The following is a 12,061-nucleotide window of genomic DNA, read 5'->3' on the forward strand; positions in this document are numbered from 1 at the left end:
GAGGTATATTATTCTATCATTTTTGACTAATTTCAAGACGTGTACCCGGGGGCTGGGTTTTGGCCAATTTCGGATTTTGGCATATTTATGTAGTTTTTATTGTGAATTCGATTCTTTAGACTATGTTAATAGTAGTATTCTGATTTTTTGTTAGATTCGGAGCTTTTGAAGACCGAGTCCAGATACGAGGGCATCCCGGAGTAGGATTTTACATTGTTAAGGTAAGTAACAGTTTTAACTCTAGTTTTGAGGGTATAAACTCGGAGAATTTGATATCGTGTGACTGTTTGGAGGTGATACCCACGCTAGATGACGGGCGTGTGGGTGTATACCTCGAGGGATTGAGACTTGGTCCGTCCCGTGAGGCCTCATGGCCATTATTTGTACTCAGTCATAGAAATTATTGTACATGTTTACCTCAGTCCCTATTATTTGCTAATATGTTGTGATACTAGATGTAGGATGTGTTCCCTTATTTGTTGATGATGGTGAGGCTAGTGAGGTACATGATTGAGCGAGGCCGAGGGTCTAGTTGTGAGGATATTAATACCATAGCGCGTGAGTTATCCGCGTAGCACGTGAGTTGACCGTGCGGGTCCAGATATTGATACCATAGCGCATGAGTTGTCCACATAGCACGTGAGTTGACCGTGCGAATCCAGGTATTGATATGATGGCACGTGAGTTGTCTGTGCTTAGCGCTTGGGCTTTGAGAGCCCCTCCGGAGTCTGTACACACTCCCAGTGAGCGTAGAGTGTTGAGCGTTGAGTGTTGAGTGCGAGTGCCGAGTGATGGAGTGATATTGCTGTGAGGTTGCATTTACTTTTGCTGTTGCTGCATTTACCTGTTAATTTTCCTTGTAGTCTTACTGATTTATGAAATTACTTGTCTACTCCTGTTTGTACTTAATTGTGGAAATAATAATTGGATTATTCTGCTTAGCTCGTCACTACTGCTCAGTTCCTTAGTTATTTCTGTTACTACTGAGTCGGTTGTACTCATACTACATTCTGCACTTTATGTGCAGATCCAGGTGAGTTAGAAAGCGGCGATCGTTGAGTTCGGGCCGGCTATCTTTGGATACTGCAAGGTAGTTGTTAGCGTTTGTAGGACCTTGTTACTCCTCTTGTCATTTCTTCTTTTGGACAGTTAGACAGCTTATATATCTTAGTTCATAGTTTTAGATACTCATGACTTAGTGACACCCCGATGTTTGGGGCTCGTTTTCGTATTTTCTATATTATATTTAGAGTTGATTAAGTTTATGAGAAATTCAAATGTTGGTATTGTTTTATTAAATTCTTATAATCGATTTAGTAGTAATATTTTGAGAAATAGGCTTGCCTTGTAACACGATAGGCGCCATCACGACCATGGTTAGATTTTGGGTCGTGACAATTACCCTTGAATATATAGTAAGTAATTAAATGGTGAAACGGTTAATAATTCTTAAGCAAAGGGATCAAAGTGCACAATTTAAATAATTGAAGGTTAAGGGTGTGTTTGGTATGAAGGAAAATATTTTTCGGAAAGGGGTCATTCTTTTTGGCACGGATTAAAAAGAAAATAGGTTCACATAAATTGAAACAGATGGAGTAATTTCTTTTCATGATGTAGAAAAATATTTTTTTCATTTCAACAAAATGATGTGGTAAAAAGTATTTTCTTTCATTTCAACAAATGAGTATCTTTTTTCTTTTTTTATTTTCTTTTCATAATGTAGAAAAAGTATTCTTTTTTTCCATTTCAATAAAATGAGCACTTTATTTTCATGTTGTAAAAAGGGTACTTTATTTTCAACAAAAAAAAAGAGTATTTTCTTTTTAGTTCTGGAACACAAATTTCAACTTTGTTTTTGTGTAAAAAAGTAAAGCAATCCTTTGGGTTTGTGTGAATTTTTAGAAAAATAATTAAATTCTTGAAGAAAATAAAGAGACTCACATTTACTAAATACTTTCACAAACACTATGAACTTGGCTCATTTAAAAACATAAAAATGCACCTAGATAATGCTAAAAAATAAGAAGAATTAATTAACCTAAATAGCCGCTCATCCCACCCTTATACCATCCCACCTTACACTAAAAATAGTCGACAAATATATAATTCATATATAATATATATAATCGGCTATTTATATTTAGATCCTTTGCACTGCAAGTATCAATAGTGAGAATATAGAGTGATACAAGGAAAACATTGATGCCACTAGAAATACTTTTTTAAAAATTATATTATTAGGTTTGTAATTAAAACTACCGTTCAGAAGCTACTCCAAATGACAAACCTAATAATATAATTTTAAAAAAAAAGTATATATAAACCATAAGCAAAAAACGTTGACATCTATATATAGAGGAGCATAACGAACAAATTGAATAACGACAGGTAAAATAGACTCTCAATCAGCTCAACATCAATGTATCAATCTATGCTCCAATATTATTTTAAAACTTTGCTCAGGCGAAAAAAAGAAAATTATCATACTTTAATGATCATTACTTATACGACTAGAAAGCCGCCAAAATTCTAATCACATTTTTATTTTGCGAAATATGCTCAAAATGTTTACCTAGTGAGACGAGAGTAATCATATAATTAAGAAATCAAAAACACAAAAAAATGTAAGTTATTTAAAATATATTAGAAAAAAAAAGCAGACGATGAATTGAAAAATAAGTCTAATATGCATACCCCAGAAAATAGCGTCACCACATCTATATAAATTGATGAATAATGTTACTATATACGCGAAATAATAGGTAAAAGAGTTGCATAAATAATTGAACAACGATATAAATCTCAATTAATTGGACCTTGAAGGGCAAAAAAACCGAAAAGAAAAAGCAGGTTTAAAGGGAAAAGATTAAATTAATAGAATGAAGAAGAAAATTTGAGTAACAGAAACAAAAATATAAGTAAAAGCTCACCAGCCATGATTTTCGTATTAGTTAGAAGTTGTATAAAGGTGTAATCCGAGAGATAAATGAAACTCCTCTTATAAGCATAGTATGTGTTAAATTAAAATATGGTTTGGAGTATACTCCAAGAAATTTACGTCAAGTCCCGAACTACCTCCTAGACGTGACTGACACCCAACTAACACCACCCGCCAGGCAAACCATATTTTCATACCTTAATCATTATTTATCATTTGATTAATTAAATGAGTATCCAAATAATTTAATAATTTAATTACGAACAATTAATATCTCAAAATATTAAACTAAAACTCTAGCCCAAATCCCACACTAGACCATGGAGCATCTAAAAAAATTACAAAAGACATCATATGAATAAATAATAAAGACCTTTTTAGCAGCCTCCACGAACAATGCGACGGCTCACCTCAATAACTGAATCAACTCTAGCTAACTCGTCAGCTATTGGCTCCGTTTTCACCAATAGTATTTGCATAGTCATGCAGGTAAGGAGTATGTTATATGTAAATATAACCCAGTAAGATCCTCCGGAACAAGTGTTAGAAAATACAAATACAAACGAGTACAGAAATAATATGCACAAAAATTCTTTTACTATATAGTTACTCTATATATCCAAACAATTATTCAACAACAACACTATATATCTCAGCACAATCTACACTAAGGACTCATCATACACGGCAGTACAGGAAATTAACGAAATACCCCAACGAGTCCACGACAGCATACACAATACCCTAAATCTACCACGACGGCATACACAATGCCCCAAATATATTACGGCAGCGAAGAAATAATTTCTAGCGCTCCAACACCATAGCACGAGGCTACGCCATATCACACCGCCAAGGGCGGATCCACGGTGTAAATCGTGGTTCACGTGAACTTGTGGTCCTCCGACGATATCAAATATATTATGTATTGCGAAAAATAACTTATTATTACTTGATGGCACCCATGGTCAAAAGAGGCAAAGTGGTTCACTGATTTTGGTCCCTTATTTCTTGCTAACTTAAGGTCATGGGATCGAATCACTTCAAAATTACCGCTTTATTTTCTTATTCTTAAGCCTTTCTTTTTCTTTTTTTTTTTGACAGCAACACATCCTTTTATTTTAGTTTTCCTGAAGTATCAATGGTGCACTCATGTTCTCGAAATCCTGGATCCGCCTCTACACAGTGCACCACAAATTACTTATTAAATAATTTTAGCTTTTTATAAAATAATATATATTTACGACTGGTCAAAAACTACCGATTCTGCCAAGCGCACGCTCGTCCCAACACATGGAACAGACACACAAAACATACTTTCAAAATGGGTTTTGAAAAAGCAAGCATCAAAGTTTAAAGTCTCACTTACCTCACTAACGGGAAGTTCCCCAACCTTTTATCGCTAGAACACAAACCAAACGGCCTCCAATGTCCTCAATCTATTCAAAATATTGAATAACACGTCTTAATTAGTCTAGGTGAATAATTTCCATAATCTTAGGACAAGTAAAAATCAAAGCCAACCCCCGGTCCAATTACTAAAAATCTGTACAAATTATCAAACGCACAACATGAATGCCGCAGCAGTGCAACTGTAGAATGCATTACAATGCCTTAATCCACCCAACCTCATTATAAACCATTCTAATCATTGAATCATCATTACTTTATCTATGTGAATACATGCGCGTACAACTGGATTGCCCTGATTTTAGGCGCTTTTTACTATTATATTCATGAATACAGCAGCGCGAATACATGTGAATACATGCGCGTACAACTGGACTGTCCTGATTTTAGGCACTTTTTACTGTTGTATTCATGAATACATGGTGCGAATACATGTGAATACATGCGCGTATAGCTGGACTGCCCTTATTTTAGGTGCTTTTTGTTGTTGTATTCATGAATACAACAGTGCGAATATATGTGAATACACAACCGTAACAACTAAATAGTAGCTATAGAAAGTATTTATATATATGGTAGCTATAAGAAGTTAACAGCCACTAAACAATAGTGGTTTCTGAAAATTCCTTTTCTTTTATTAGTTAGCTAGAGCCCAGAATTATCCAACTATCCCTCTATAATATGAATTGGTCCACTAATAAATTAACTAGTACACTATTTTATATATTATAATAAATTTTCTCCCATTAACTTAATAGTTAACCCAATAGCTATAAATAAAAATTAATTCTCTAATCTCATAATTAATAAGTATATTAAGAAAAACATATTGGGTTATTACAATTTCTTTCGGAGTTTTGGTTGGAATAGCTTCCAAGTAATTATGTCATATATAAAACTCTTTTCTTGGAGCATAATTTTTAACCTAAATAAATTAATTTGTACCTTAGTTTAACTCAACAATTATCTAATAAGGTGGAAACACTATTTGTCCATATTTATTTTGCCTATTGGCTAGTTTCTCATTCACGCTCCGTGTGCGAACATCAACCCGATAAATACATGTCATTTATTTTTACAAACATGATTAATTATTAAATCATAGTTAATTAATACACATGCTCACTCTTAGTTTATGATTTAACCATAGTAAATTAATATAGTTTGATATAAATATTCTGTGCATGTGAGTTCTTAACTTCTTACCTCCCAAGGACTCTATGAGAAGTTCTCATCTCAACAAGCAATAACAAGTCTACAAGGAATTACCTAAATTTTGGGACTGGAAAATAATATTTCATTCTAATATTGAATGAGACGAAAAATATTCTAATTAACTAAACATTCATAAAATAAAAACACTAATTATTTAACAAATTTTTATTGTTTACTAAATTTAAAAGTTTAACAAAAAATTTAATAATTTGAAAACTCTAACTAATTAAATATTCACAAGATCGATTAATAGTTATTTCCCGTTTTCTAGTTGAGCTCTACAACTCCTCCATAAATACTAAAATCTTGACAAATATTTGATATTGAATCCATAATTTCAATGATACAATAAGTTAGTGCTAAGAATTAAAGGTTGAACTCGTCAAATTTAAATCTTAAATCCGCTTCAGCTCGTAGGGAAAATGCATGTTAAGGTTTGATTCAATATGTGAAGTGTCCAAGGTTGGCTTTTGTGTTTTGTTGCAAGTAGGGACGGAGGCACAAGCCGACCTACAAGTTCGGCCGAAGCCAATAGTTTTTGCTCAAACAGTGTATTTGACGTTTTGAATTTATGAAATATGTATAAATATTAAATCTAGAACACAGTCATTAACACATGAAGTCGTGGTCCTAAAATCCAGAATCCATAAGGTTGAAATCCTGGCTCCGCCTCTGCCGGCGAGCTTCTTTAGGTCATTTAATTTGGTGACTATATTTGTGTCTAGTTCTTTCAAAATCCTTGCTGGTTAAAATAAGATGAGAATGCTTCAAACAGGGCTTAAAGATTTATGGTTTTCAGGTTGTAACATGTACAGGAATATTCCACCAGCTACTGAAACATTAAGAGACTCGAATTCTCCTGCCATTGGAATAGTCACAAGCTCACTTGCATCCTTAGCTTTCTCAGAAAGGCCACCTCCTTCACTGCCCAAAACCAAACACAACGGCTCCTCTGCTAAAGAATCTGCAAAGTCTCGCGATAGCCTAGAAATTCTCCTTGGCCTTTGATCATTTGCAGGATGGCCGGCCAGCATCTTCATGTTATAATGGTTTCTCAGAGCATCTAAGTGGAGCCAACCACCGGAAACTAAGGGGAGCTGAAAGGAAGCTCCTCGACTAGCTCTAAGCGCCTTCTCATTGAATGGATCACAACAGCCAGGTAGTAGAAAGGCACCGCCCTGCCAAAAGATGGAGGAGTTTTACTTAGTTGGCGAATTATTCCAACCCATGGAAAGGTAGATCCAATTTGTAGATGGTTCGTGCTTTAGCATATTATTGATGTCCAATAGAGCCTAGAATGTTTATCCTATGACTTTGACAAGATAATTTTGCAGTTACACAAAGCATTACTAATTCTTGACCACAAGTATCAATTGACATGATCATAATCCGAATGGAACCCCTAATGAATAAAGATAGTTTAGTGAAGCAGTAACCACACTGAGAATGTGAAAACGTCAAACAAATTCAGTGTATACGCAGTACTAAAAAGCACAAAGGGAATTGACCATTGAAGGAAATAAAGGACAATATCTCTGAAATCAAAATTAGTTAAAGTATCTCCTTACCCATCCAAATGCCATCGCTGATCTAAGTAATGTGCCAAGATTACCAGGGTCCTGCATCAATCAGTATGGAAATTAAGAAAGCCTTGAACAAAGAAATATTAGTGTCACTAAATGGATTGTAAATCAGATGATTTAGCACTACTTATCGATTTTTAATTTTTCATATACTCTTGAATTTGCACTAGGTGAAGACAAGGACACTTTTTGTTTTCACATCAATAACAGAAGAAAAGTATAAAAAAGATTTAACTAGCATTCGTTCTTGAATTAGCAGTTCTAGTCACTGCTGATTCTTCTGAATAGAAGCAGCAACGGATTCTAAAGGTAATCAAGATTAGAATCTAAATAACCTGGATTCCGTCAAGAACTAGAATACGATGAGCATTCTGGAACCATCTAGTGCAGTCTTCTTCTAGAAACTCATCATCAACACTGTGAAATGTTGAGGGAATTTTCATTAACGCAATCATTTCAATAGAATCAATGGACTGTAAACCAGAGAGTTTCTTCATCACCGTTGATCTGATGCGGACAAGGCGAACTGATTGAAGATTTAGGTCTTCAGGTATATGAGCTTCATCAAGTACGAGTAAGCATTCTAATGTAATAGGTCTCTCTTGTACTCTTTCTTGAAAACTATATATTTCCCTGAGAAAGGTCAGATAGATGAGTTTAATCAGCACCAAGACAACATTGTCCAAATCCGAACTAATTCAAGAGATTTTCCTTCTACTTAGTCGAACTTTTACAGGAAGATGTACCTCTTCAAAGATCAAACGTTCAAATGACGAACCAAAAAGTATCTCTAGACTCTAGGGCCACGTCGCTCAAAATTTCAAATACGCGGGGTTGAAGAATGCAAATAAAATAAAACAAAAATAAAATGAAAAGAATGAGTAAAAAATATGAATAAGTGCAAAAGATAACAAACCAACAGTTCATAAGGGAGCACGTAAGAAAGGACATAGCTAAGAAGAAAATACTCAGCAGAAAGTTATCCACAACAAGATTCAATGTTGTCCGCATCCTCTCATTTCTCCAGTTGATATCAGCAGAGCCAATTATAAGAAGGAACGATAGTCTATTATAAGCATTCAATTGGAAACATGAAAAGCACAAGGCAACTCAATATTGTTCCAATGAGATAAGTATTTTGAGATTAATGCTCCGTCATTTCTCACTACATCATCACACATTTCAATCATCTCTGCTATTACTCTCTCAAGTATTTCGAGTTTCTATGATATATCGAAAGAAAGCGAGCCCGTATGGAACTAATAGCCTATTTGGCCAAGCTTCTGAGACGCCAAAAGTGAGCCCGTATGGAACTAATAGCCTATTTGGCCCTAAGCGGGATTGAAGAATGCAAAGAAAATAAAACAAAAATAAAATGAAAAGAATGAGTAAAAAATATGAATAAGTGCAAAAGATAACAAACCAACAGTTCATAAGGGAGCACGTAAGAAAGGACATAGCTAAGACGAAAATACTCAGCAGAAAGTTATCCACAACAACAACAACAACAAGATTCAATGCTGTCCGCATCCTCTTATTTCTCCGGTTGATATCAGCAGAGCCAATTATAAGAAGGAACGATAGTATATTAATAAGCATTCAATTGGAAACATGAAAAGCACAAGGCAACTCAATATTGTTCCAATGAGATAAGTATTTTGAGATCAATGCTCCGTCATTTCTCACTACATCATCACACATTTCAATCATCTCTGCTATTACTCTCTCAAGTATTTCGAGTTTCTACGATATATCGAAAGAAAGCGAGCCCGTATGGAACTAATAGCCTATTTGGCCAAGCTTCTAAGACGCCAAAAGTGCAGTGTTTGGCCAAGCTTTTAGGAAAAAAATAAGTGTTTTTGGGTAGTAGTAGAAGCTGTTTTCCAAAATTACTAGCCAAAGACAAACTGCTAAAGTACTTTTCGAATAGCATTATAAACAAAACACTTGTCAAAATAAACAGATTTTGGAAGCTTGGTCAAACATGCTATAAATAATCTTCTAAGTTCTAACTCAGCATTAAGGCAAATGGCTTCACAATCCAACTACTATAACAGCTTGGCATTAAAAATTTTGAGTCTCAAGCTAAAGGACTTAGCCTTAGCAAACAACAATCAACGAGGACTAATACATCAAGTTAAGGACATGAGATGGCAAAACTCAGTATAGAAGTTAGGTAAAAAAGAAAACAAAAAAAATAAAAGAATAAAAAAGAACCATACATATGGGCAAAAGAAAAGGAGAATTGTCTAACTCCTAATAAAAGGGCAGCATGGTACGCTAAGCTTCAGCTATGCGCGCGGTCCGGGTAAGGGCCGGACTACAAGGGTCTATTATACGTGGTCATTGCATTTCTGCAAGAGGTTGTTTACACTGCTCGAACCCGTGACCTCCTGGTCACATGGCGACAACTTTACCAGTTAAGCCAACGCTGCCCTTCAAGTATCTCATTCTTTAAGTAAACCACTACTAGATAGTTATTTTGAAATTAACAAATTCCATTGTCTTCAATACATGGCTATTAGTGAATAGCAACCCAAATCAAAGATACGTAACAAAATTAAGTAACTTAAAATTTTACTGATTAAATCAGATGAAATAATCCAAACCAAAGACAAAGAGCCACTTAAAGTTTCAAAAAAAAAATGCAATTAAAGAAAAAGAATTTACCTAATAGGGGTAGAGCCAACAAGAAGAACAGAACCCTGAGAATGGCGATAAGAGGAACTCTGGCGAAGCTTAAGGCAGTGTTTAACAAAAGGGTTTGAAGTACTTGTGATTGACTTCACATGAAACGGTAAAGATTCAACCTTTTCAGATATATTCTCAGTATTAATAATATCAGTTGCAGAATTTGGCTTTGAGCTACAAGGTTGAATTTTGGTTCTGGGTTCTAAAGTTAAAGACTTCAAATCCAAATTTGAAGCATTAATTTGTGGGAAATGTGGGGGAGAAATCCAACAAGTGTTTATGGATTGCATTGTTGAGTCGCTTTGTTTTTCATTTGTCTACTGAAGAAGTGTATAAATGGGCACTCCCGCTGCATCTTTATAGAGGACATTGTTTAGTAAATTACAATAAAGCCTACGTACATGGATTAATTGCAAATAGGTACTTTTGTTTTGCACATCGTCCATTTGGTCCCAATTTACTATTTGTTGTTTGATTCGGTGACAAAGTTATGCCGAAATTATAATACGAACACTATCAATACCGGAAGTACTGGATAATTAAGTGCATATACTTTTTTGACGAATGTTTATAATGTGTATAATGGAAACTATATTTTGATTTAAGTTAGATAAAGTTTTGTTTATAATATTACCCTTATTCTTAAAGAAAAAAAAGAGTTAATCAATGATACTGTTGGTTGGTGACAGTTTTATCCAAGGATGGCTAATTTCGATATTAGAATCTCATGTTAAATATGATATTTGAATTATGGTATAAGATAATTTCAGCATTGCTTATATTGAAAATAAGAATTCAATCAAATACAGGATAAAATAATTCCAAATTTTATACGTAGATCATGCTTCTTTACTTCATGATTTCTTACATTTATTATTTTTATTGTTTTTCTTCCTATTTTTCTCCCGAAGGATCTCCAAATTCGTCATCATAAATCATGAGATAAAATCGAAAGGCTCATACAAATAAAAGCTTGATCAAATATTTCTTTTATTTAAAAGCAAAAAAATAGAGTTTTTAAAATAAATTCACAACTATGTTTCTTCTTACAACTTGAAAGGCGATTCCCGTTACAATCTACACCTCCAGATACTACAAGAGTACTTGTGTCCCAAAAATAGCTCGAGTCCCTGCTCTTCCTGATAGGGATGGCAAATGGGACGGGCGGGTACGGGGCGGGTTTAAGGCTATGCGGGGCGGGGCGGGACGGGTTGAGACTATTTTTTAAAAGACTGATGTGGTGCGGGTCTATGCGGGTTTGCATAAGTTTTCTAGATTTGGCCTATTGTACAAGTTATCCGGTGAGGCAAACCTTAAAGACCAGTCTGTTTAAATATTTTTATGATTAAATTATTAACGTTTGTCACTCAAAAATTATCTAATGAAGGTTCGTTGGACAAAAATCACTATTTTACTTTTTGTCACTTAAAATATCATACAACTAAATCCTGAATTTATATTATATTAAACTAAACTTCATTTTTGTTTCGAAACTAAAAGCATACAACATACTGGCAGCCAACCAGAATTGTAGAAGTTTGAAGCCTATTCCCACATTTGTTTTCAAATTCCAAAACCATCGGCAAAGTGGGTGAAAAAAGCACGGGCTAGCCAGTTTTCGAACTGATAATTGAAAAATAACTAGCGTTTGCAAAGTCATTGAAAAATAGCCACTATTTTGCTGCAACACAGAAAGTTCCAGCATAATATAATGAAGAATGGTACTTGTGTATGAACTTCCAACATATTATGCTGAAACTCCAACACATGAAAAATTCCAGCATAATATACTGGAGATTGGAGCACATGTGTATGAACTTCCAGCATATTATACTAAACTAGTATATTATACTGGAACTCCGGTATGTTATGCTGGAAGTCCAATATATTATACTACAACTCCAGTATATTATGCTGGAACTCCTAGCTTGCCCCTTTCCTCTTACTTGATCGGTGCTTCCTTTTGCTTTCATGCGGAAGGTTCCTCCTACCGGCCTGAAAGAAAGAATGATTTTTAGATAGAGCGTTGGCTATGGCGCCGTCCTCAAGATATGTTTTCAGATACTGCTATACACTACCTCACGAACTTCTTAATGGGGCAGTACTATAATAGGCATTTGCGAGTGTTTAGATGCACGTGTTTTGTTCATATTCCTATGCAGTTAAGAGCAAAATTGTCCCCAAGGCGACCACTTATGTCTTTCTTGGATATGCTCAGCCCGAG

At 34.7% G+C, this 12,061-nt stretch overlaps 1 protein-coding gene across 1 annotated transcript; it reads right to left on the minus strand.

Annotated features, from left to right (window-relative positions):
• Positions 1-6,117: 6,117 nt before the first annotated feature.
• On the minus strand, positions 6,118-10,162 carry LOC104098944 (uncharacterized). Its single transcript, XM_009605803.4, has 4 exons — positions 9,817-10,162; positions 7,482-7,779; positions 7,132-7,182; positions 6,118-6,741 (listed from the first exon to the last, which is right to left on the minus strand). The coding sequence occupies exons 1-4, from the start codon at positions 10,125-10,127 to the stop codon at positions 6,331-6,333; spliced, it is 1,071 nt and encodes a 356-aa protein (XP_009604098.1). The 5' UTR covers positions 10,128-10,162; the 3' UTR covers positions 6,118-6,330.
• Between the last annotated feature and the right edge of the window lie 1,899 nt (positions 10,163-12,061).

This window comes from Nicotiana tomentosiformis, chromosome 5 (assembly GCF_000390325.3).
Source record: "Nicotiana tomentosiformis chromosome 5, ASM39032v3, whole genome shotgun sequence".
Taxonomy (NCBI): domain Eukaryota; kingdom Viridiplantae; phylum Streptophyta; class Magnoliopsida; order Solanales; family Solanaceae; genus Nicotiana; species Nicotiana tomentosiformis.